This window comes from Agrilus planipennis, unplaced genomic scaffold (genome assembly GCF_000699045.2).
Source record: "Agrilus planipennis isolate EAB-ADULT unplaced genomic scaffold, Apla_2.0 scaffold101, whole genome shotgun sequence".
Classification (NCBI taxonomy): domain Eukaryota; kingdom Metazoa; phylum Arthropoda; class Insecta; order Coleoptera; family Buprestidae; genus Agrilus; species Agrilus planipennis.
This window is the reverse complement of record NW_020438899.1, coordinates 453,762-481,598: the sequence shown is the minus strand read 5'-3', so window position 1 is coordinate 481,598 and position 27,837 is coordinate 453,762. Positions and strand designations below refer to the sequence as shown.

At 32.6% G+C, this 27,837-nt stretch overlaps 2 protein-coding genes across 12 annotated transcripts in view; one reads left to right on the top strand and one right to left on the bottom strand.

Annotated features, from left to right (window-relative positions):
• LOC108735606 (FK506-binding protein 2) overlaps window positions 1–7,735 on the top strand; it is a 15,881-nt gene extending 8,146 nt beyond the window's left edge. The window contains exons 2-3 of the mRNA XM_018467642.2: window positions 6,907–7,183; window positions 7,303–7,735. Coding sequence (XP_018323144.1) covers window positions 6,907–7,183; window positions 7,303–7,485 — 460 coding nt within the window. The 3' untranslated portion in view covers window positions 7,486–7,735. The remainder of the gene's footprint in view (window positions 1–6,906; window positions 7,184–7,302) is intronic.
• A 786-nt stretch (window positions 7,736–8,521) lies between these two features.
• The window catches only part of LOC108735605 (FH1/FH2 domain-containing protein 3), a 73,669-nt gene continuing 54,353 nt past the window's right edge, over window positions 8,522–27,837 (bottom strand). For 5 of the 11 annotated variants that reach the window (XM_018467634.1, XM_018467636.1, XM_018467637.1 and 2 more), the window contains 9 exons: window positions 24,116–24,174; window positions 22,303–23,220; window positions 21,990–22,187; window positions 20,919–21,863; window positions 19,080–19,678; window positions 18,452–18,669; window positions 18,193–18,385; window positions 17,191–17,467; window positions 8,522–9,005 (listed from right to left, as the gene is read on the bottom strand). In XM_018467634.1, the coding sequence (XP_018323136.1) occupies window positions 8,932–9,005; window positions 17,191–17,467; window positions 18,193–18,385; window positions 18,452–18,669; window positions 19,080–19,678; window positions 20,919–21,863; window positions 21,990–22,187; window positions 22,303–23,220; window positions 24,116–24,174 (3,481 nt within the window). In that variant the 3' untranslated portion in view covers window positions 8,522–8,931. Of the gene's footprint in view, window positions 9,006–10,488; window positions 10,560–17,190; window positions 17,468–18,192; window positions 18,386–18,451; window positions 18,670–19,079; window positions 19,679–20,918; window positions 21,864–21,989; window positions 22,188–22,302; window positions 23,221–24,115; window positions 24,175–24,573; window positions 24,915–27,837 lie in introns of those variants that run through there. The other 6 variants (XM_018467631.1, XM_018467641.1, XM_018467630.1 and 3 more) reach the window with 4 other exon arrangements.

Here is a 27,837-nt window from a genome sequence, read left to right as displayed (position 1 = left end):
AAGGTTATGGCTGATGGTAAATACTTGCTGAAATATAATCATGTGCATTAAAATGACGTGAACAAATTTTTATTCCGGAATTCACTTCTTTGATACCTACTGCTTTCATCCAAGCTTCTATTAGTTTACTTTTTTCTCTAATTTTCCGAATATATTTTTTACATATATAAAACGGTTAGTTTTTATTGGAAAGTAGTTAATGTAAGTGAAGAGTGAAGATCTATATCTGAAGGGCTATTGCAGCTTTTCACTGAACGTATTAACTTTTTATTTGATTTAACTTTAGAAGAAAACTTCGTCGACTCCATCATCAAATAAATTTTTACTTTTTTAACGTGTTTTATTATTTCAATAAACAATTTTACAATTTGGGTGCACAGTTCCTGTGTAAATTTTTCCCTCATTCGAGTTATAAATTTTGCCACCAGATGGTGTATGACCATTTGACGGATCCCAATAGTATACATACTTTGTAATCGTTTGTCTATAGTTAGGTTCGGCTAAAATTTTTCCAAAGGTAATGCTTGTTACTTTACAATTTGATGGAATTTTTTCACAGCTTCGAACGAAATTGCTCTTTTGTACGAGAGTAACAACAATGCGCTACGAGGATTCACTTTTTGCTGATCCAACAATTTTCCAAAAATTTTACAGTTAAAAGCAATGTTATTCTTTGTTCTTTTTATTTTTAGAGACAACTAGATAACACCCTGTATATTGAAGCAAAAGCAATTAAAACATTTAAATAATCTATGCTTATATAAGTACATTTTTATTATGACCACTTGTTCGCTATCTCCAACATACTATTTCTAATTTAAAAAGAAAACGAAATTGCGATGACGTTATTAAATATAAAGAGGGTCATGAATAGAGAAATTTTCTGTAAATACGGATATGTACTAGAATAAATATGTATAAGTGAACACATTACACATTCATACGAATACGATACAGTACAATCGTATGTGTGTTGTATATAAAGTAGTGTCGCGAGTAACTTGAGGCTGCTCTTTGAATTTTTATAGGATAAATCCGACCATGAGAGGCATAAGCTTTACACTTCGCTCCGTATGTGTTCATACGTCCAATTCGTGTTAGAAAATAGATTGCAATTCGTAATTCTTTGTGAAATATTCAAATACATTTTGGAATCTTAACGACGTACACTCATCCTCAAATGCAGACAATATACTTCATGTTAAAAAAAAACAGTTGTAACCTACCAATTACTAATAGGTACACTAATGTAATAGCCTATCTTTAGAAGAAGTTTCGTCGGTAGGTATTATAAGAGTATTGATATAACGGCGATTACATTGGAAAATAAAATGAGTTGCTTCTCTTTTTAGGATTCCATACTTCAGAAGGAAAACGGAAATCCTTATAAGAATCATTCACGTATTCGTCCGTCTGATAGCTAATTTTTTCAAAAATATTGCAACGTAGAAACTTGAAATAAGTTATACTAGTACTTTTTATTGACCTACATAATTTGCTACTGCAGCTATTAATTGCTTAAAGATCTTGACAACAATAGCATTAAAAGAAAATGTTTTTCGTCAAAGTATTTTTTCTTAATACTTTTTAATTTCTCCCATTGAAACAGAACTATCGATTTAATTGTATACTTAGAGATAAAAGAAATACAATCTTTAATAATTATCAAATCAGGGCAATCATAATCTAATCATGAAGAGGTGAATAATTTCTTTTTTTCTTTTTAATTATGATTATGAACCTTTTAAAATTTAGATTATGGTATATGGTTAGTGTAGATTATCCTGATTTTCTGTAGTTTTAAAATTGAATTGAAAAAGACTTCTGCACTTCGATGAATGTTATTAGGAAAAAATAGTTTAACAATTAGTAAGTGGTTCATGGCGTTACGCGATCTCGTGACTATTAACATAACTACTGCCAGGGTGTCAGCTGTCATTGTTGAAAGTTGTCTCCCAAATTTTTATTATATCAAGCAATTAAAATGTTTTAATCGGTAAATCAAGTTCTTGAATTTATTGAATCGACTTCTGAATCTCGACATTTTGCAATTTCGGCACTAATCGCGTTAATAATGCAATATTTCTTATTTGTAGAATGTACATTTTTTTTGGAGAAAACTGCTCCAGAATTCTTCGTATTATTAAAATTCATTATTAATTATTATATTTCACTCAAAAATATTTTTTCTAATTACTTAAATTATTAAATGTAATAAATTAGAATTTTATTATCTACTAGCTGACCCTGCAAACATCGTACTGCCTCAATGGATAAATAAAAGACCTAAAATGACCAAATGTCAAATATTATGGTTGCGTTCAGAAATTTAATTTGTGACAAAACTTAAGATTTATCAATCTACATAAAAATAATCTGAAAGATAGTTAACAACTTTCATATTTATTCACCTTTTAAACCTTTTCTGGACTTCCACAAATAATTCAAGATCAAAATTAGCCAAATTGGTCCATCCGTTCTCGAGTTTTAGCGTGACTAACGAACAGCAATTCATTTATATATATACAAAGATTTATATATTTTGGTTATGAATTGTCATGCCAACGAACAACTGACACCCTGGCATTAGTTCGGATGTGACTACCAGTCAGCGCAGCCTGTCCACCTTCACTCTGTCCTATACTGAACCAATCTATGCATTTCCCTAAAACTAAAACATCCTATATCCTTAAGTATTTGCGAACAGTAATCTAATCTAGGTCTATCTCTACTCTTAAATTAACCGTTTGCGAGCATATAAGTGACTTCCTTTTATTGAAGGCGACTCGACCCTACGCTATCCTCTGCTTTATATCCCTACTATTCTTTCCATCCTGACTTATCCGACTTTCTAGATACCCAAAATCAGCCACTTCTTCTAATTTTCGTTTCCTATATTCGCTCTTTTCCTATTTTTTCTTCCCTTGCATACCACTATTTTTATTTTACTTAACTTCATACAATATTTTCTCAATACGGCTTTCATTTTATTAAAAGCTATCTGTAAAGCCTCTTTGTAAAACTAGAATTGCCTCCCGTGTTCCTCTATTTCTTCTTAACCCAAACTGACCTTCCCCCTAATAATTTTTTCTCTCTTTTTATCATTTTTTTTTGTACAATTCTAGTTAAGATTTTTGACGCATGGGAAGTTAAGCTAATTGTTCTAAATATCTCGCAACTATCTGCGCCGCTGTGTTTAGGTGTCGTTACCATCACGTTCCATTTATAATCCTCCGGGACTTTTCCTGTCTCGTAAATGTAACTACCTAGCTTAAACATACGATCTCTAACCTTTTGTCCTGCATGTTTCAGAATTTCCGCCTGTATCCCACCTGTACCTGGCGCCTTATTATTCTTTAATTTTTTTAATGCTACATCAAACTCTTTTCTCATTATGAGATAACCTTGCTCACCTTTCTCCACACTATCTTCCTTTTCTAATATATCTCCTAACTCATGGCCTGCGTATAGGTTTTCTTCTTAATAGTAATATTCCACCTGTCTGCCTTTTCCTCATTTTCTATCAAAATGACCTCTGTCTGGTTTCTTATAATTATTACTACTGTACTCTACTTATCTAAAATTCCTTTTAATTATATTATAAGTCTTCTCGTGTTACCTACTTCAAACTTCATATCAATCCACTGTTCATTAGCTGCCTACATTTCCTAATTATTTTTTAGTCTATCTTTTTTACCCTTCGTCTGTCATAGAGAAACATTTTTGTTTCTTTCAAACTGTTTAAACAATTAAAACGTCTCTTATCATTGCTATAGGATACAGCTCTTGCATTTTTAATTCGGAAAGGACATTTAAAAGCAATTTTCGCTATCTGTATTCTTTGTGCTAACTTCCTCTTACTTCGCACTTGATTGGTCTCATTTTATGTTAGTTATTAGAGCATAGTGATTTAAAACTGGAAATGCTCTGGTATTTCTAACAAAATAGCGATTATTTATGCTGATTTTACAGACAAAAATTTATATTTATAAACGATAAACAACACATTGACAATACTCAATAACCGTTATTTTTAAAATACATACCACTTGAACGTGTACCAAACTTTGCTTTTATATACGATATATTACCTGTCAATGACTCCTATATACCTACACATATTATGAATAGGGATATCCTATATTATAGACTCTCATCAGAAGATTTCATTACCTGATTAGGAAAGCGCATTCATGTATTAATTATTTAGGTTAGCAATAAATAATGCTTTGGTACACATACTATGTATAAATTTTTGGAATAACACAACACTGTCGTCTGTTACTTACGATTAATTAGTTGACAGACATTTTAGTATAACTTTTAGCCTTTTTAAATACATACATTGCCACCTTTCGAAGTTTGTTGTACTTATGGAGTTCCCATTTGTTTCCGTTATTGTACGAATTCTAAAAGTGAAAACTAATATAGGGTGAATAGCTGTTTATTATTAAAAAATTAGCAATCAGTTAGGTTAATCACAGGGTTTTATAAAGGTGGGTTTCTTGACCAATATATTGTTATTACTCGTAAAATATATGCTTCAGGTATTACATATTACATTAATTCTCGTTTAATGCATTGTATCATACGATAACGTTAAAAAAGAAACAGTTGGTTTTAAATATATGTTGGTTATTCTTCATGTGGTCTTTCAATTTTACGTTTCGTTTATTATTTTATATTTACTGTTTAATTGTGCGGTTCAAATAAGTTTTTTTTAAAGTCGTCCTATATAATGCACATCCTCTAATTCCCTTCGTAATATTTACTTCTCTACGATGTTGCTCTTATGTAAACTGCATATCTACTTATTACTTTTCTATACCTAAACCACATCCCTATATCTTTAAGCATTTTTAATATCTCCCACTTAACATTGTTAAATTTCTCAACTAATATCCTTAAAGCTAATAAAGCCTCGCGCATTCATCTGTTTGATTATACCCTAAAATTTCATTCATCTCTGTATGATCCCAATTAAGATTTTTGGCGTAGAAGAAGTTAAGCTAATTGTTCTAAAATTCTCTAACTATCCGCGTCTATCTTTTATGGTATGTCTATAACATTATTTCGTTTGTAATCATTCCGTTTCGTAATATGCCTAACCAATTTAAACAAACTATTCCTAATCATTTGACCTGCATGTTTTAAAATATTTGCCTGTACACCATCTATACCTGGCTTCTATTATTCCTTAAATATTTTAATGTTTAACTTAAACTCTTCTCTCATGAGGTATTCTAATTCACATACATCCACGCTGTCTTCATTTTCTAATACATTTCCTAGCTTGTTCTGCGTATAGCTTCTCTAAGTATTCCTTCCATCTATCCGCCTTTTCCTCATTTTCAAATAAAATAACTATTGATTTGTTCCTTATAATGATTACTATTGTGTCCTATTTCTCTAAAATTCCTTTTAATTAATTCTATTTACTTCAAAGTGTTCTTTTACCCTATAACCGTAGGTCATATACCTACGTACTATCTAACCAATGCTGATTAGCTGCTCTACACTTCTATTGATTTCCCACTTTATTGTTTTATACCATTATTGCCCTTCTTCATCTATCCTGCTCTTTATTTCCATCTTTCCTCTATTAATCTTACGATCTGGTTTGTTATCAAGAGCTTTTTAATCTTATTTTGTTTAAAATCCAGTATATCTTTAGCTGGGGATCTATACTCGTTTTAATAAAATCCCATTCTTCCGCTTCCTCTTGAACCTATCTCATCTGTTTTGTAACTTACTTACTTACTAACTTACTTATCATGCGTATCATTATAATTTCGTTTTCCAAATCAAGACGTTTCTTACCTTTTCACTAATTTGTAATTTTAAATTTAAGATTTATTAAAAACATGAAAAATACAAAATTCCCCATAAAATAAGTTCTAGTTCTCTAATTGAAGATGAAACCTTGGATGGCGAAAGATGCTTCTTAGGTTATGTGGAATTGAGATTTTTATTGTTTTATTTAGTTCAGTTCTATAGAATTCCATCTGATTTTCTTGTATCATATTGTGGTGTTATAGAAAAATGTTAAAAATACTGTGGATAGAAAAGGTTAGAAACAAGGAGGTATTAGAAAGGAGTAGGTGAACAGAGGGCGTTTGTAAGTCAAAAACAAATATGCGTAATTGGCTGGTAGGGCACCTTTTCAGACATAAAGGACTAGTTAGAGATATATTAGAAACAGAAGTTAAGGGTGGGCAGGGGTAGATCTAGATCAGATTACTGTGTGCAAATAGTTAGAGATGTATATAGGTTGCAGTAATTTTAGAGAAATGCGAAGCTTTGGATAAGACGTGCAGGTGCGTGCCCACTTCAAGTCTTCAGTCTTACCGATCTCATGATAATAATGATTCGTAGCATGAAAAATAAACTATCAAGATAAAAAATCAGTAAAAGAAAAGCGTCGACTTGGAATTTATCTATTAATGCTTGTCTTCTGTAAACCACAAAAATGAAGGAAATACAAGTTTATAGTTCACCAATTTATTTGACGACTTGACAAATTAACCACAAACTTAAATGTGCACCTATCTAGTGCAATATATCCCACTTATAGTTTTGGTATAAGTATGTGAAAAAATTTTATTATTTTTGCTTATGATCATTTGAACTCTAAAATTCACTTTGGGATATATTAAAAGGGATAGAGGGATATATTAAATATTCCTTACCCTAATCAAAAATAGGTAAATCATTGTTGAATAGAAGTAAAAGACATCTGATTATTTTACTCAATCTCCAGTTTTTGTTCGTCAAAAAAATTCTAAAAATTACATTCCATTTTTACGTAATGAATACTAAACAAGTGGAAAATATAATCAATATGTAATAATTCTTTTTAGGATGGTGTATTGATATTATAAACATTAAATTCACCATTCCTTTTAGTTTTGACCGAGACCAGCCTTTTACATTCCAACTAGGTGTAGGACAAGTTATCAAAGGATGGGATGAAGGATTATTGGATATGTGTGTTGGAGAAAAAAGGAAACTGACAATTCCTGCTAGTATGGGTTATGGAGATCGAGGTGCTGGAAATGTAATACCTGGTGGCGCTACTTTATTGTTTGAAGTAGAATTAATAAATATTGGCGACAGTCCCCCAACAACAAATGTATTTAAAGAAATAGATGCAGATCAAGATAATATGCTCAGCAGAGACGAGGTATATGGATATTGGGATTATACAAAAAGATGTTTCAAATGTTTCGATATTTGTTAAAAAAAATCTTATAAGGATTCTGTATGTTTTTAAATGTTAATTGAAGATACATTATTTTTAAGGTAAGCGAGTACTTAAAAAAGCAGATGGCTACTGCTAGCGAAGGAGAACAAAATGATGAAATTAAGAAGATGCTTGCTGAACATGACAAATTGGTTGAAGAGATTTTCCAACATGAAGACAAAGACAGAAATGGATTTATATCACATGAAGAATTCTCAGGGCCTAAACATGACGAACTTTAACATGAATAAAACAGTGAATAGGGAATAATTTGTAGATTATCTTTCTGACTGACTTGGTTTTCTTCCTTTTCTTTGTTTACGTAGCTTCAGAAAATATTTTTTTTACAACTTCCGTTTATTATTGAGGTGCTTATTACATTGTATGAATAGTTTTCCCTTATACATATTTTACATTGAAAAGAAATTCTCGTACTTAACCCTGTATGTATGTATTGCATATTTTATACACCTCATAGTTCTTCTTTTGTTTCTTATTGTTATTAAGTTGTTAGTTTATACATTAATTGTTTAAATATTTTAAAAGTAAATAAACAATTTTATATAAGTACGTGTGCGTAAATTGTTTTTTTTACAGTTAAATAAATAAAACAATGTTAGTTTTACATCTAACATAGGACGTCGTGCTTTTAAAGACCAAGGTTATCAGATCGAACAATTGACGTGCCTTTCTTTCTCATTTCTTCTCTCACTTGAGGCGCCATTGATTAAATAGCGCGAATTTTGTCTTTAACTCCGGCTTACGCGTTTCTGCTTCATTCACGAAACTACTCTCACACACGCACATACTAAGCCTTAGGATACTTCATTAAATTTTTATGCTTTTATTCTTCCATATTTCAAATAATCTTTTTTTTAATAAGTATTGTGTGCACCTTCAATAGAGGTAGAAGTGCTATTTAAAAGGCTATTGTTACATATAGAACGTGCTAAACGTCCAAAGTACTTTTCGGCAACAAAGTTAATTTTTGCAGATAAGAGAACTGTCTGAAGAAAGTAACTGTTGTGTTTCTGCGTTGGGATTTCAGCTATTTGGAGGTTTTTACAACCGGCAAAGTTTCCAGTCTTCCTGATTTTAGTATTACAAAGAACAGTAGTCTTTGATTGCCCATCATTACCCTACGATGTTATTCTTGACACATTCTCAAAGATTATAGAAGAAGAACTGATGGCAAGTGAACATCGAACCCACAACTTTTTAGATGCATCGTCATCTATTACCAGCACATCCTTAATTTACGAAAGTATAAAATAAAACTATAATTGTAACAAAAGTTTAATTTACATAGTCACATTATCATGAGAATAATTGAATTTGAAACGTTTTGTTTCAGAAATTAATGATAACAAAACAATTAATTCGAAAACTAAGGAAACAAAAGGATAGGCAAGTTTCAATTGGAAAACTTACAAATATAGAGTAAAATCATTTAAGACTAGCAAAATTATTGAAAGATATTAATTAGGCAGTAGCAATTTGCCTATTACATAAATGTAATAAATAAAATGGTGTAAAATTAAATTAAAAATGTATCACAATATAAAAGAGCAAGTAAAGTGAGTATTAGCTTAGCAGAACTTCATTCATTGAAAAATTAAACCGTAATAGTAGCAGATTGAAAAAAAATACCCTGTATGAGCTTAGCATTTCTATATGGATATCTTCTTCTAATAACTTTTAATGTATGTTGACAGATGCTTTTTTTCTTCTTCCGATAATCCATTTTTCAATGTTCTTCGTACTAAAACAATACAATCAAGGCATAAAAATTATTTAATTAAGAGTTTAAAATAAGCATGTGTATTTTGCAGTTCAGTTGTAATAGTAATTTCAATAACAGCTTGTCCACAATTTATTACGTCACACAAACTTAGCATGCACATAAAATTAAAAGTATATAATAGCACCCGAATAACATTTTAGTTTGTTAATTAAAAGGTAGTTAATAAAAACTGAATATTTATACATTCGTTACATTTACATAGTATTTGTAAAACATTGATGAAATTTCTTTAGAATTCTGTCTAAATCATATATGTATATATAAATTGTACCACTACCTTTTTCTAATTACAGATACAGAATTGTAGTCATAATAATAGGGACAACAAAAGTGTTTTATCTCTGACTAAAATAGTCATCGCTGGCGCTGCTGAGCCCTATAAGCTGCTCTCAATATTGTCTTACAATAATTTACAATATGAACATGAAATATAGTATAGTTACACGATTTAAGAACAAAATCGAATACAACTTGTCTACACCAACAGAAAATTTGCCTTGCAACGAGAAATCAAGCAATTTGTAAATGTATGTAAGTAGGTATTCTAAATCCAGTAAAACTGCCTGTCAGCTGTCGTACTGACAAGTATTAGCCATTTCTATCAAATTAGAAAAATTATTATTTCTACATGCTGTAAAGGATCTTTTACTCCAATTAACTGTTACTTAATTAGGTACTGATTGAAGACTAAAAAGACATGTATGATTTGTGCCAACTTCCACTAATAACATACAAAATTAGCAAAACATCAGTTTTGGTCTGTACTTCGAAACCATTTTGGATTATTTCAAATTTATCGGAAAGTTCTAATGGAATTTTATTACTTAATTCTTTCTAGGGTGTTTTACCTAATTCTTTCTGAGGTGTTAGGTGCGTAGCTAACCATTCTCGACTCTCGATAACCATGATGATATGTGAACAGTTAGTTATGTGTATTTTTTTAAGAATTAAACCAATGCCACATAACACTTTCCTGATACTTGACATTTGTGACGTAATAAATATGTGGACCTTGACTTAGTATTTGTACGCACGCATGGGGAAGAAGTCAGATTTAATAGCTGAACTGGGATATGTACAAGAGCTACAAAAAAAACTATAACGAGGCAAAAACACAACATACCACAAGGAGCCAACTATAAAACAGTAGCATATGAAATTTGTAATCAGTTGATGTTAGTCCAATTTAATTTTCTTCTAAAAAAGCTGAAATAGTAGTGTAAATATTTAAAACATTCAAGTATTTTAGATTTTCTCATTATTCGTGAAATAAATAGGTACCTAATGTGGTTATCAAATAATAACATAACAGGTTCATATTTATTAAGGGCTCTTCCGTTTGTTGATAACAAAAAAATAAAACATGCACGCACTCAATAACACTGAAAACAGTACAGTTAGCTCTTCATCAATTTAAAACAAAAACACACGTTGAACATACCAAATATGATATAAACTACGACGACTCTTTGCCACCAAATGGGTTATTTTCTCTTGTACGCGATCTCTTTACTGAACAAATAAATTAACAGAAAATAAACAAGTGTATATACATTAAGTTTTTGGATATACTTACGCATACGGATTACCCCCAAATAGCATGAAAATTTGTATAGGGGCGTGGGTGGATGAAAAAATCGGTATTTTTCTTAGTTTTTGAGATATCGAAATTAACTCACTTGTTGGATTTACCTACCATAACTTCATGATCTTGAGCTACCCGTCAAAACAAAAAAGACTGTAAGTCAAACACTTCCAGCAAAATTCATTTTAACTGCTCCTCTGTTCCGGTTAGACGTTACGAAGCTAGTAACATAAGCATTTGCGAGATTTTTAACGGTCGGATTCGTGCTCAGCACAGCAATAAAACCCCTTGCCTTTACAAATTTTCATGCGATTTAGAATTAGGCCGTATACGGAAATACAGCTAAGCTTTCAACTTGCATTTATTAAAATTAGTTTGTAAAACCGTTAATAATTAGACTAGACTTTACTCAATATCATAGTGTAGGTGCCATTTTTGAGTTCAAGAAACTATTTTTGGTAAAAACAGTCATACGGATGGATAGACCGAAACTACAAGGATTCGTAGTTCTCAACAGTTAACAATGTAACTATGTAGTAGAATAAAATAACATGTAGAAATCGTATTTTCAGGAAACAAAAAAATTTACCTGCATTCAATTATGCTAATAACTATTAAGTATATTTAAAGAAAGTGACTAAACGTCCGCCGGCGAAATTATCTGTTGTAAGAAAGAAGTCCGACTAATGGCAGAATTAATACCACTACGATTAAAGTTCGCAGACATTTTCAACGTTAACGCAAACAGGTTTATTTTTTTATTCAAGTAAAATTAGTCTTTACTCGTCAAATACGCGGAAGTGGAACATAGTAATATTCTATACCCTATATTTTACAATTCCGTCTTCATTTCTTAACATCCGGATATGCCCGAGTCTTGTATATAAGCTAAACGTACATATAAAAAAATCAATGGTTTAGTCCTAAGTGCCTGATTAATTTTGTTAATTTGTCTTTTATTATTGAGCACTTTCCTATGCTGGTTGTACTAGGAAATCTGCCGTGTGACGTCTTCGGGGTTTAATGACGTTTGGATACTGCTTCATAGTAAACGCGTGTATTTCGTATATTTGTGGTATACTTGCATGAACACCCGACCCGTCTTCTACAAAGAAGAAAATGGAGACTGCGATAAAGAAACAAAGAAATTAAAAGATTCACCCCAATTATCACTAAAACTTTTTACAGCGGACAAGTGCCTCATGCATTTCTAATGTGTGCATTATCAATACGAGAAAGTCAACATTAGAAGTTGGTGAAACATGTGCTTTTAGGTCTAGCGCGCACTGCGATTTTTTAGTTTTAGTTTGTGACCAAATAATCGCAGCTTTTAGTCATTTGAATTGTTATTGTGAATAAATGCTAATAATACTAAAAGGAAGCAGAAGAGACAATATTGGTTCCATCCTACCATAAATCTGAGATTAGTAAAACGATAATTTTCGTTTTTAAATTTCGAATATCATTCTTTCCGTACCAAAGCTTTATGTGATGTTTCTTCTTCCCTTGCAATAGAGAACTCATAATATAGCATGTTTGATAATCACAATGTATTCATTAATTATGTATAAAACAACAGATGATCATCAGCACAATTCATTCTGCGTCCGCGACAATCACGCCGCAAGAAAAATAGGACTAGTTGCGATTTTTAATCGCAACGATTATTTAGTAGCATGTGTTAAATCGCAGTACGCCCTAGGCCTTAATTTAGTTTTATTAAGGTTATTCACACATGTAGTGCCGTACTCATGCTGTCCTACCCTTGTGCACTTTAGTTGTACATCAAAAAAAAAAAAAATACAACGTGTAATTATACAACACGCTACTGAAGTGAAACTTCTTCAAACACGCAAACATACCGGGATAGGGGTTAAGGAATTGGTTTAATGGTATTATTTGTACACTATGAATTTAAATTTTACACTATACATGCCGGAGTTGCCTGTAACGAACGTTGCATTGAAGCGCGCTCACGGCTCAAGCGATCCCCACTACGAACTCGACTACGTGGCCGAGTAGAGGGGGGATCGTTGCATGATTTCGTTACATAGCAACTCGTATGAAACGAACTTACCCTACCGTGCGTAAAGAAGTTTCACTTCAAAAATATAACTAATACGAGCTAACAGGTTTAAATTCGAAAGGCGCCATATGTGTGAACGTTTTTCTTATACGATAATCATTACGTTCGATCATGGGGGTTCTGATAGTATCTTAGACAGCACTTCCTACCCATAATATTTCATAATGTTTTCATTAGTTATACATAGGGTTGCCATCTCTAAAATTTGGAAACCAGGACAAGACGCGTGAAAACCCCGGATTTTAGAGTCCAGAACCCGGACATGTCAACAGGTTTTTTTAAACATAGTCAGTGTAACAAAAAACAGTTGAAAACGTCATAAATCACCCTTTTATTTATTTTCAGACCTTAAAATTAAATTTAGTCATTCTTTATCATCATTTTCAATGTACCTAACAAAACAGAATCTTATTACAGTTTGTTTTAATAATCAGTTAGATTTCTTTTACGTGTGTGGCGGGCGGCCCAAGACTTTAAATTTTTAAACCAGGACTACAAATGAAGCCCCCCCGGACGCTCCCCGGATGCCCTCTAAACTAGGACAAATCCGGGGAAACCCGGACGGATGGCAACCCTAGTTATACATGGCTAGTAGCAATTTATTTATTGATCAGATATAAATTGACATCGGCAAATATTATGATAAAATATGATACAATGTAGAAATAGTACGAAGGTATATAACAGAAGTTATATATGTAAGTTGATTTAATTAATTAATCAAGTTCTTAGCTTCATGTTATCAGAGGCCTTGGTAAATATCTATAGGGTATACATATACATATCCCTACTTTTAGCTAAACTTCACTTTTAGTGGCTTGTATCATTATTATAAAACAATAAATAAGTCAAATACATAGTTCAAGAAATTAATTAAGTAATAATTTAAATTTATGTACGTCTTATTGTTAGAATTTATTATTGTATTATTGAGTCGAGCCCTAGCACGGCAGGAGCACGGCACTATATGTGAAAATGTCGACAGAACGATGTGGTTCGCGAAGGGCACAGGCACATTGTGTGTGAAACAGTGAATCTTACAGTTCATTTATTGTTTTGTAAAATTATCATACCGTTAACAATTGATGTGAGGTGTGAAATGATTTTTAATTTCAAAAAAAGCATTCGCTCGGGTATTTTTTCGTCGACTTACGATGCAAAATTAGTTTCCACGAAAGTACCTTTTTTTAGCGCAACAATATATTGTCCACTGAGAAGATATATTCTAATTATAGATGAATGAATTTTTGAAATCGGATGAGTAGTTTCGAAGATTACCTATTATATCTAAACTTACAGACTATCAAAAAATTACTTCTTAACAATATTGGTATAAGAAAATACTACAAATACCGCAGTAAACGCTATCTGTAGCACGATGCTACATTTTAGGATTACGTATGCTCGTAATACAGACCAATTCGAATTATTTTAATATTAGTATATAGGTTCAATTGAAAAGTCCCCGGCCTGACACATAGATGGCGGCACCAGAACTAAATCCATATGATTTTCAGTTAGTCCTAACTTTCAAAAGACGTGTCTATAAATTTGACGGCTGTCGCATCATTAGTTTGTGAATTATAGCATTTTTAGTGAAGCAACTTTTGTTATTGTGAAAAAAATGGATAAAAAGGAATTTCGCGTGTTGATAAAATATTGCTTTTTGAAGGGAAAAAATACAGTTGAAGCAAAAACTTGGGTTGATAACGAATTTCCGGACACTGCCCCAGGAAAATCAACCATCAAGGATTGGTATGCTAAGTTTAGACGTGGTGAAATGAGCACCGAAGACGGTGAACGCAGTGGACGCCCAAAAGAGGCTGTTACGGACGAAAACATTAAAAAAATCCACAAAATGATTTTGAATGACCGTAAATTGAAATTGAATGAAATAGCAGACACTCTACAGATATCAACGGAACGTATACATCACATCATTCACGAATATTTGGGTATGAGAAAGCTCTGTGCAAAGTGGGTGCCGCGCGAGCTCACTTTTGACCAAAAACAACGACGAGTTGATGATTCAGAGCAGTGTTTGAAGATGATCACGCGTAATAAACCCGAGTTTTTGCGTCGATATGTGACAATGGATGAAACATGGCTCCATCATTTCACTCCGAAGTCCAATCGACAGTCATCGGAGTGGACTGCACACGATGAACCCGCTCCAAAGCGTGCAAAAACGCAACAGTCGGCTGGCAAGGTTATGGCGTCTGTATTTTGGGATGCGCGTGGAATAATTTTCATTGACTACCTTGAAAAAGGAAGGACCATCAACAGCGACTATTACATAGCGTTATTGGACCGTTTGAAGGACGAAATCGCCGAGAAACGACCGCATTTGCAGAAAAAGAAAGTCCTGCTTCACCAAGACAATGCACCGTCTCACAAGTCAGTGAAAACGATGGCAAAAATTCATGAATTGGGCTTCGAATTGCTTCCGCATCCACCGTATTCTCCAGATCTGGCCCCCAGCGACTACTTCCTGTTCTCAGATCTCAAAAGAATGCTCGTTGGGAAAAAATTTTCGTCGAATGAAGAGGTGATCGCCGAAACTGAGGCCTATTTTGAAGCAAAGGACAAATCGTACTACAAAAATGGTATCGAAAAGTTGGAGGATCGCTATAATCAGTGTATCACCCTTGAAGGGAATTATGTTGAATAAAAAAAACGAATTTTGCAGAAAAAAATGTGTTTTACTATTTTAGGCCGGGGACTTTTCAATTGATCTGTTACATTAGGTGCGTATAGGTACCGCTGACAACGACATCTATAGGCTATAAAGTTAGAAGTTGTGATTCTAGAAGTGTTTACAATTAGGCTGTCATGTAAGAGCTTATTAGATTATTATTTGATATAATTTAAAATAATTATTTCGTACAATATAGCATGCTATTTTTAAAAATTGCTCTTTAAAGTAACTAAAGTTGTAAGATTGTGTTGTCGATTTTAAGCCAATTTCCAATCACTAATTTTTATTTACTTTGTTGATTAAATAATTAAAAATATCCCTAATATTCCCAAATTATAGAAATCGTTGGAAACATTTTTATTTTTTCTTTTAATGTTTGTTCTCTTTCATCTTTTTCTAATAAAACTATCATTGGCCACTAGTACATTTGTCAAAATATTACTGCATATTTTAAATGTACCTACACTTAATGTTGAAGTTTGGAATTTTTACTTAGCGTGTACTCTGTATTGCAGTTTTATTGTATTTCTTTGTTTTTCCAATGATCTATTCTACATCATAGGTTGGTTTTATGTGGATGCCGAATGAAGCTAAAAAAAAATCAAAAGGGGGGTCTGGGTCTCGTGTTTTGCGAAAGAGTTACTTATCTAGCCTATAGATTACTCTGTCGCAGTTCCGCGTATTTGCCGATGATAGACGGATATTACTTGAATAATGAGTACTTAAATCCGTTGCGCTCGCGTAAACGATCAAAATAGCAATGGACTTTAAACGCAGGAGCGTTGATTCCGCCATACGAAGGACTATCTTATTTGACAGGTTGTGTACACCGCGGATTTTTCCGAGTTAAGAAATTACCCTCGCCGTCGTCTAACAATGATTGTTGTGCAACCGACGAATGCCACGGAAGGCGTTATCTTGAACTACGCAGCCAACGCAAACAAATGCACTTTTACACAAACAGCGGATTTTCTACCACTCCGCTAATCTTATCTTTTTTGACGGAATAACAATAACGCTAGAAGTTGTTCTTTGTTCACTTCAATGTATACAAGTAATTAATAATTTGAATAACACAATTTTATTGAAGTGAGTTACATTACTGCAAAAAGTATACGAGGGATTCGAAAATTTTTTTGTCCTGAAGAGAAGGAAAAATCCCTAACCTACCAAAAAAAATCGATCAAAAAAATCTATCGAATCATGCAGCAGGTCTTTTAATAGATAATTCCGCTGGCGAAAGTTTACTTCAATTTATCAAACTTAATAATAAAATTATAGTGAATGCATTAAACACTAATGAGATGTAGTGGTACTAAAATATTTTTAGTAATGTGTTTTTGTTGGGGTTTTTGGCGTTTCATTAACGCTTACGCTTATACAAGCATCATGAAAACTTCTTAGTAAATCATGATTCTTTTATAGATCAACATTTAACAAGGGAACTCGATGGCTTAAAAACCTGAACAGAAAACTACGAAAACCTAAATTTAATTCCTAATATTTTGATAGCAGCTTTTGCCATTCAGTAGGTTCACTTTAACAATATCTAGATTATATTATTTAATATGTTTCATTTCTTAGAAAATTCGGTACTCATGTCATTTTTCAAAAACTAAATCAGATAATTTTATAAAATGACCCAAAATCGAGTGAGTTCCATCTAGCAGAAAATATACTTATTTATAAATTCTCCTTTTTCTTATAAAGGTAGAAGTAATAAAGTTATTTCACAAGAAACACTATTATATGTAAATGTTTTCTAATTACTTACATGATTTTCTATCAGCGTGTCGGGTTCGTTTTCGTTCTCTTGGTGCTGTACGCGATGAGGGTCCCTTAGTTGCAGTTTTAACTAAACTTTCTAGAATTTCGTCATCGCCATCTGTTAAATTACCATTTGCCTGACTGAGTAGTGATGTTCGTGTATCTTTGCCTCTTCTTCTCCACGGCAAAGTTCCTTGTAGACTTTCAACATCAGAAATATCACTACCAAGAAGTTGCCTTAACTCTGCATCTGCTCTATCTTCTTTAGAACGAAACTTTCCAATCTAAAAGTGTAAAATCATCAATACGTGAACGTCGAAACTTTTGATACATATTTTGATATTTATTACAAAATGAGAGGAAAATCACTTGAAGATACTGTGCCATGGATGTACACATAATAATCATTTGTGTATGTTGCCAGTAAGGCAGGTAAACTTTAATGAAGAAAATTTAAGCATCACTCGGGAAACGAATGAAAGTCACGTGGCGAGCGAGCATTAATTATAAATACATATACAGACAAGGCTGGTCGCAATGGTAGAATACTCGTCCGTCATGTCCTGGATTTGGTCCCAGGCAGATACTTTTTTCTTATGTAAGCTTTTCTAATTATTATAAAAAATAAAAATAACTATTCTGAAGTAGTCTGTGTAGGGCGAAAGAACATGTAACCATGTATGTATAAAGTCCCAGCTTCTACATTCACTGCACGCAAAAAGTTCGAGTTTTTAGCGACTAGCATTTGAAGGTTGTTAATAGTATCAAATGAAAGGTACGTATTATTACGTATATGTGCAAAAATTAAAAAACAGTTCATCATGACACTGTTCTTCGAACTTAGTTAGGGAACTTCTAGTTTAGACTTTAATTAAAAGTGGATTAATACTAAAATGCTAATCGAATATGGTTATCTTAGAAAAAAATTGTACGCTAAAACTATATCGGCAAATTTATACAAGTTTTTTCAGACAAATTGGTATGACATGTGAGTTACATTTTTTTATACCTCTGTAATCATTTTTCCTCTCGTTTTATTTCGCTCGCGATGATTTGCCTTCTTTTCCAATTGCTGCAAAACTCTTTCTCTTGTTGTTCTGTACTCGAGAGCAAATTCCGAAATAGTTTTACAAAATTCATTTGGCTTTGTGTCTACAATTTGATGGAGAGGAATACCCAACCATAGCAGAAATTTATGGAATCTTAAAAATGTAAATGGTACAATTTATTTTAGAAATTAAATTAAGTGGTTAAATAATTACAAATACCTATTTATTATTCTTCGATGAATGATGCTGAGAATAATGATCCGTTCAGCGCAGTCTGTAAGGAAATCAGACATTTTAACTTTCATCATCGTCGAACCATCGTGTTTAGCTATTAATTTTAAATGATCCCAAGAGGCTTTGCAGTCTGCTTCTAGTCGTTGAATATTGAGCATCAGTTCGTCAAAGTCTATTTTGGATGCACGTGTTATTGCGCCAATCTAAATGAAAAAATTCAATATTAATAAATAATCGAAGAATTCAAGTATTGGTTGATATAATTTAATTGCTTTTTTTATAACAGAAGACTGATGAATTACAACGTAATTAGTCAAAATAATTTAAACAACGAAAGATATGAATACATCTACTATAGTTTATTACTTAATACTTATTCATAAGTACAAGAAGTAGGAGTCTTGTATTGAACTGCTCAGTTATTGGCAAAATTAAACTTGACTAATGATAATTATTTCTGTTACTAAAGCTTTTCGAAAATGGAGAAGCTTTCTGTAACTCAAATTCACAATACTGTTGCAAAAACAAACAGCTACTGCAACACAATTTTATATTATTTTTTTTTGTTTTAATTAGATTTTGTTGTATATTTAAAAAGGGTGATATTCCATACCTCAGAGTATAAATCAGACGCTTCAGGAAACTTTTCCATTAAAATATGGCAAAGGTGATGAAGTAGTGAGTGTTTATGTACAGTATCTTTAACTTCTGGAACTTTAGACAAATATTCGATTTGGAAGCCTTTTACTTCTGTTCCGTTTAAGAATATTCCAATTGACAATAAAGTACTGAGAATTCCGCGGAAAGTTTTATTCATTCTTAATATTTCAATTCCCTGTTTGAGATCCATCAAAGGTTCGGCTATTTCCCTTTCAGTATTTTCAAAATCTAATTTGAAAGCCCATAATTTTAGTCTTGCCGGTAGTTCTGATATAGACGCCAAGGTGAGTAAAAATTGTTCAGCACTTCCTAGTGGAAGGTCAGGGTTTGACGCTTGAGCCTCTTGTATTTTAGTCCTCTCCTCTTCTGTTGGCAGCATTGTTAATAATTTCTCAATTCCCTCTCTGTTCATAATAGTTGCATCCATTTTTAAAATTGCAGTCTTAATAGAACGTGGTGGTGGCAACTTCGTCATTCCTATATTAATTGCGTTAGATCGTTTTGGATCCAAAACGATTATTTCTTTATTTTTATTTAGTTCCTGTTGTTTCTAGAAACAAATACAAAAATATATTAAAATCAGGTCTTAATATTAACATACTATACACAGTGGTAATGTATTGTCTTTGTTTTCTTCAACCTATTTGAATATGTTTCTTTCCTTATATACTATTTAAAATAATAGCAATACAATAACAAATTTAAGAAACATGGAGGGAGGATAAATAAAAAAAATATGTAACACATTTCATGTCTACTGATATAACCCAAGCTGTCCATGCACTATATACCATGCGTAGAAAAATGAAATATAATGAAGGGAAAGTCGAAAAAAGTAGATTCTACAAAATACATAGTAACTTCGATTTCGAGACGAACGTTTTAAAAACTAAAAAGTGTGCTAAATTTATTCACTAACTGAACATTTACAATTCAATCTCGAAATCTTATGTAGTTTTGAATATAGTAACACATAGAGTGTAAACGACAAAAATCGTGCAATTAACCGTCAAAAAATCATTCGACTCACCTCCTGAAGTTGGTACAAGCCGTGCGCAGTTCACCAAATAAAATAAAATACTAATTAATTAAATATATCATTACATTGGAACATGGTTCTATTTATATACACGAAAAAACAATTATTGAAAAACTACTTACATCTGTGTAGTTGCGGTAATGACGTAAAAAATGTTCATTCAACATTCAACAACAAACAAAACATTTGCTGATGAAATTGATCTATTCACACTTCCAAAACAGATTTTGCAAAAAAAATAGAATAAAATTTTGATTGTTTAGTTTAGAACAACATCAACTTTGAAATTGTGCTTTAACTTTTTTGCTTTTAGAATAATCAAAAATTTACTACTTCCTTATTTTTTTATGTGCTTTCAAATTGTGTTATCCAGTGTTGTCCAAGAAATAGGTACACACTAATTTTAGTCTTTTTTTTGGATGCCTTATTGTAATTTACCATTTCTAAATGCTTATACATATACTTCTTATATACAAACACGTATTACGTCATTAATGCATTTGAACAATGTTAAAAAATTTTGATCTATTCTGATTAAATCACCATTTAAATGAAAAGGCTTCCCAAATGAAAACCAACAGAACAGGTAGGTACTATACATATAGTCACGTGGCTAATAAAACTACCAGATTAAAAGTACCAAAAGTACATCCACCAGCCACAATAATAATAATATATCGTTTCATATATGCCTATTTACCATTTAATTTTAAATAAAATCCGTGTAAGGAACAATTAAATTTTCTTAACTCACCTTTGTGATTAAATCCTTTGCTCTAGACTCGAAAAGGTGCTCTAATTTCTGGGTGTCAACAGTAACTGGTGTAAGTTCATCCCAAATTAACCCAGTTTTTAACTTAATAGACGTAATTGGGTCGTCTCGCACTTCTTTCCAAAATAGTTTCACCGTTTTTTTGTTCTTCTTGATGGGTATTTTACTTTCAGTTGTTAGTTTGGATGAAGATTTTTGTATGTTACTTCCAAATATTGGCGCGTTTGGTGGTGTAGGTGGAGATATTCTGTTGTTTAATGGTGGCGGCGGAGGTGCACCAATAGCAATTCCCATGTTAGTAATGAGGGGAGGTGGTGGAGGAGGAATTCCAGTCGCTGGTAATGCTGGTGCTAAAATATCATTTTCATCGTCAGATGTTAAGTCGGTGAAGTCAATGTCACAAAGGTTAAGAGATCTGTTTAACGATTTTGCTAATTCTTCCCACCGAAGTTCGTTCTCAGTTTTTTTTGTTTCAAGTTTAGGGAGCGATTCCGAAGTAGGACTTTTGATTAACGCATTAGATTTTGATTTGGCCAAACCTTCTTTTGCTTTAGATATTAAACCGGACATATCCCCTATTCGATTAACTTTTTCTTCGGTTGGACTTTGCAAAATATTTTGACTTGATAGTTTTTGGGTCAAATCTTTAACAGTATTTTCTTTTTTAATTTGCAGAATTGTCTTTCTATCGTTTTCGTTTACATTTTCAATGTCTTCGATGTTATCGTAGGATTGCTGTTCATCCGGAGGTTTTTTGCCATTATACATCATAGACAGAATCCACGGTTTTTTGTTCATCAAACCAACACTATTTTCCTCTGTGTCAAGTTTATTAACGGAATTCATGTATGCAAGATCTTTACGATTTGGAATTTTATTTACGATGTTTCCGTTTATTAGCCTTTGACCATTGCCATATGTGCCTCCTAAAAGATATAAGCCCATCATTTTGGAAATTATTTAACAAACACCGTTCAATATATTTTGACAAGTTGACACATAAATGAAAAATTATGTGGCATGAATTGAAGCAACAAATAAAATGTACCTACCTGGTGACATACTGCCATTGTTGTTATTAATATTATTATTATTGTTAGTAAAAGTTTTGTTGTCACTATTTTCATGTTGCGATACGAAACAACCGCGTAGTAGAGCAGCAGATTCCTGTTGTTCTCTCATGAAACTTCTTTGCCTTTCGGCCCGTTCTCTACGCCTCCTCAAAGCTGGAGTAACACCGACATCATTCGCTAAGCAAAGCAAGTATTTTTATTCAAAAAGCAGCAATGTTATAGAATTTGAAAAAGTCAATGAGGTGTGCCAGTAAATTCATAAATGAGATAAAAAGTGTTAGCTTCAACTTACCTTTTGATTTTTCTATATTGCAACTTCCACTTAATCTAACATCTTCCGGTCCAGCCGAAGATTCATCATTATCGTCGTCTTCGTTATTCGAGAGATTAAACGTTTCCAAATGATTTCTCAGGGTTTGTGATAAACTTGTATGAACAGGTGCAGTTCCCGTAGAATGCCTTCGACTTTTTCTCCTTTCCGATGATTCTATAACAGATTTTCTATTTCTTAACGTTTTTCTGAAGCTCTCATCTAAATGCCTAAGTGGGATTCCCTTATCTTCATCATCATCTTCATATTGTAAAACTGCTTCATAAATTTGGAATTGTTGCAAAAGATCTAAATCTGTCCCGGGCTTCGACATGTATCTCTGAATTATAGCCTCGATTCCCTGCTCTTCTAATGAATCTGTTTGATCGTAGTAGGTGTCTTGATCAGGAATACCGTTAAAACATTTATTTATTAAAGTCATGGCGTATATAAGAAGTTCGGTGTCAGCTGAATCAAAATCCTTCAATAATTTCATTACATTACTCCACGGTTGCAAACCATGCGAACAATCAACAATTTCAACGGCCTTTATTAATAGCATGCAATTAGTTTCTGTGTATTCGACAAACACTAGAAGTAGTTTCAATGCTGTTTTGACAACCAGCCTAAACTTAGAGGAAATGAGGCTGTACAACCACTGAACCGTTTCGTTGTGTTGAATGACGCCATTCATACCATCCACATAAAGCATTACTTGCCCTAAAGCTCGCAAAATGTAGTTTTGATAATTCTGATCAGCTTCAGATCCAACTTTAATTAAGCAAGCTAGCCCATCGTTCTGGACGAATTCATGTACTAAATCTTTATCTTCTTGAAATATTTGCTTCAAAGAAAACAATGCTCTTCGTAGATCCCTACCTTCCGATGTTAATAGCTTTTCTGAAAACAGAAAAAAACTTCCTAGTAATTTAAGATTTTTATTTAAGAAATAATATACGTTAAAAGTATGCGTTCGACATCTAATTTACATAGTAGGTCAAAAGATTTGAATTTTGACGACATACATAACGCCCATCTTATAGTTATATAATTTCTATATTTGATTTTCGGTCAGTTTATCTTACGAGTAGAAAACTGTAGTTACAACTACATTACTTAGCAATAAATTTACGATTAGTATTGTACATACACCAGTCAAACTAAAATAGGTACCTAAATTGTTATTCACATCATTCACAAAAGAACTTTAGATTGAAAGTAAAATTATTCTGCACTTTATTTATTCAACAATAAAACTACCTGAAGTAAATATTAATGACAGACAGAGAAAGCGCCATTTGCATAAAAGTCATTATTTGCTCTAGTTGTATGCGCTTCTGTGCTTGGTAAAGTTTCACGCACAATAATTGTAAAAAATAGCTTTCTATTTAAATAAAGTATTAAATCATGAACAGCTTTCATTCATTAGACACGACTGAAAATGACTGAATCAAAAGAAAGCATTGATTTTGGTTAACAAATAAAAACAGTTAAAAAATTAGATATATTAACACGAGTGTTCATTTGTTCACTCAAAGTAACAGTAGGTAATTAGTATATTTAAATTGTAAAAACATTATGATAAAAACAACGTAGTCTACTTATTTATATTTTTTAATTTACCACTCAGTTTTGCAATTGGTTTCTTTATTTTTTTTTTTTAATTAGTAGCGAAAACTTTGATGTAACATTATTCTTCTTCATTTATTGTGGTCTATTTATGATCATATTATCACTTAGTTAATAATAAATTATCCAACTCTTATTATAGGAGTTTAAACAATTAAATACGTACCTATTATGGTATGAACACGTACAGAGAGCTGTGTTCGTAGAACCAGCGAATTCTTTTTACTAAAACGAAAAACAGAAATAGAAAAATATAGAAATTAGATTAAAACTTAAACTATACTTGACATTTGCTTAGATCGTATAGTTACAATAAATGCAATAAATGATATTCACAACCACATTACCCACACATGTACGTACATGTTCTAATTTATTTCTATACAAAAATTCCATGAATATACTTTCTGGTAGTTTTTATTTAAATTATTTTCCATTACAAAATGGAAGCTGTTGTTTTTAATAAAACTGTCATAGATTTGAAAGTTTAAATTACGTTCCAAAAAGAAGATTATTCTGCACTGTCGTATCTTAAGGTAAACTTCAGCTACAGTGCCTACACATAGCTAACTTTAATTCCACAGGTAAGGTGTCATGTCATACTAAACAATTCGATAAAATTACCTGCAAAAATAACAAAGGGGTCCATGAGAACAATTCTCCATTAGTGTCATGAGTAATTTTGTATCTCGATGAGCAATAGATCCGCAAGAAGTTGTTAAAGTTGAACAAGAGGAAAAAGAGTTCTCAAAGATGTCGTCTATACTTTCATCTTCTGAACTGGACAATGAAATACTACCTTCAAATTTAGTAAAATTTTCGAAAAAGTTTTCTAGTCCCTCTGTTGTTACTAAATCATCTTCCTCAACTGAATACATTTCTTCGCCTGCATCTTCGTACTCTAACGAAGAATTATAATATGTTCCTCCATCATCGTCAATATTACTGCCATCGTCATCAGTTTTATCCTTAGAAATGGTTTATATTTACTTACTTTCAAAGCACTTATAATAAAAAAAGGTCAATTCTATATAGCAGTTAAAAAGTTTGTAATGTAAATGTTTGCATAATGTGTTAGGTATAATTATTTTAAAATTTACGGATGATTTTATATGCGATTAATCGTTCAAAAAGAAGTAAGATTTATCAAAATCAATAGTTATGATTATTTAATTGTTAAATAACAGTTTTACATATTTTAAATCTACTTATTTAAAAAGCAGGTTTATTTTACAAGTATAACAAGTTAATCAAAACACGATATAAAATGTGAAGTGATGTTTCGAAATGCAACTGTTTCCTTTCCTAGGTTATCAGGAGATAAAGGTACTAATATTTTTTTATCTTTTGTGTGCATTTTCTTTGAACAACTATATGCAATTTTAATTGATGATCTCGAGTTTTAATAGAATGGTGATTAATTAAAATCAGGACAGGAGCAAAAAAGAGTTATTAAATCAATAGCAACGTTTTGGAGAAAACTATTATCAAGGTAAGTTTTTAATATCAATAATTCTTTTCCTGCACGTGGTGTCGGATGTGAAAATGTGAAGTAAAGGTAGAAATCTTGCACTCAAGTTAAGTTTTACTTTGGCATAATATGTGTAAATAAAATAATAAATTACATAAATAACAGACCAGAAATGTAGTCCGGTCGAAATTTCTTTTACGAAGCAATTACAATAAATTTTATACTAAGAAACAGTTAAAAGACCCCTAACAGGGCTAAAATTTAAATAATCCTATTTTTAAAATTATTATGGAGACTCATCCTTCACCATAGACAGTTCTAACAAAATATCAGAGTATGGGCACTTTGATTAGCCTGCTATCTGGTGAATATGTGAATATATCTTGTTGGATCTCATCAGCGCGTCGTCGTTTCTTGTACTTCATTAAACGCTGTCTCTCAAGGCCGCAGGTAGAGTTAGTCTGTGTTCTGTCAAAACTGTCTGATGAGGTTCAACCACATCGAGATCACGATCCGCGTCTGGTAGTTTCGATAGAACACTAACCTGCAAGAACTTTTTTGTTCGATATGGTTATGTGCCGTTGACAAATGGTGAGCTACGCCGTAGATTCAGTTTAGCAAGTAGATATCTACCAACGTAAATGGACCTTGTTGAACATATTTAAGGCGGCCAACTTTATAATAAGTCAATGCGGGACAAGACTCGAATTTTTTAGAATTGTTGGTGGTGTACTTAAATTAGAAACAAACAACACTACTACTGAATTAACATCTATTTTTAAAGTCATAATTTTCGCATGAGTGGCGATTTTTAGTAGGTCTGGGTTTTGGTTCAGAATGTCCAAAAAGTTTTCACAGGTGCCCATATTAAATTTTATAATTAGCTATGCACGTAATGTTTTTACTTTTAGTGACGACTTTTTGGAAACGAGGAATGCGGGACATACGACGCCTTAGACGATTTGTGGGACTATTTTATTAAATATTGCAATGCGGGATTTCAACTGTCATTACGGGACGGTCCCGCAGAATGCGGGACGGTTGGCCGCCTTATGCTAGAAAAAATGTCGACACTTGTGTAGGTATGGGTACTATTCAGCAGAGCATGAATTACAACACCCCCGGCCCCTTTTTTATATCTCGTCACACTAAGAAGTAGCCCTCTCTTCCCCTTATTTACGAATATATTTTATAAACGACCATCATGTTCAGTGTTTTTGTGAAAATGTTCCATAAATCAAATGATACTTACATTTCACGCTAAGAATGAATTATTCTTAAACTTAATATCGCCTCCTGATCCGACGAAACTTGAACGTTGACGAAACTCTTGTACAAATTAGAGTGGGTGGCGGTGGGTGGAGCGGCTTGCGAGTTTCGATGATTTAGGGAGCCGGATCATAGGTTCAACCATAATGGGGGGGGGGGTTCTTAAAGAGAAACTAGGCTAATACAAGTCCCTGAAGGGGGCAGTAGCTCTTTCAGTACTCAGGGTGGCACGGTATGGCACTCTGATGCACAATACTATGATGTGGAAGACAACGAGAAACCACCCCATTATGATATTCTAAGAAAAACAAACCGAACTGAAATAATGGCATCCTCTGGGGTAAACTGCTCCCCCATTCGGATGACCGGACGAGGACTACCTCGGCGGATATCATTAATAAGATAATAGGCTTTTGACAATCTTAAATGGGACAATATGTTAAATATGCTCAAAAATATAGGGATGAGTTACAGAGATAAAAGAGTGATACTTAGTATTTATAAAGAGCAACAGGCAGCTGAGGAGCTGGAGCTGCAAATAAGAGAAGTAAAAATTAGGTAAGGAGTCAGACTTTCTAATCTGTACATCGAAGACGCGATGAGCATCAATAAAGACAGTACAACTGTAGGGATACAGGGACAAAAGATTAGTATGTTTAGATTTGCAGATGATATAGCAGTATGAGCATCTAGCAAGGAGGAGTTAGAGATAGCTTTATTTAAAATGGAAGAGGTGTTGACAAAACAGTATTGTACGAAAATAAATAATAGTAAAACAAAAATACTGGTATGCAAGGGAAGAAAAAGTAGGGAAAGAGCGAATATAAAGATAGGGAACGAAAAATTAGAATCAAAATCTGGGCGGAAGGAGCAGTAGGGGTATAAATAAAAAGATAGCGCAGGGTCGAGTCGCCTTCAATAAAAGGAAGTCACTTTTATGCTCGCGAACGATTAATTTATAAATTCAAGATTGTTAAGAGTGAATGTTTGGAGCTTGGCGCTGTATGGGTGCGAAACATGAACGGTAGGTGCGGCGAAAAAGAAAAAGTTAGAAGCGTTCGAAATGTGGTGTTGCAGGCGAATGATGAGGATACCGTAGATAGAGAAGGTTAGAAATGAAGAGGTATTAAAAAGAATAGTCAATAAGA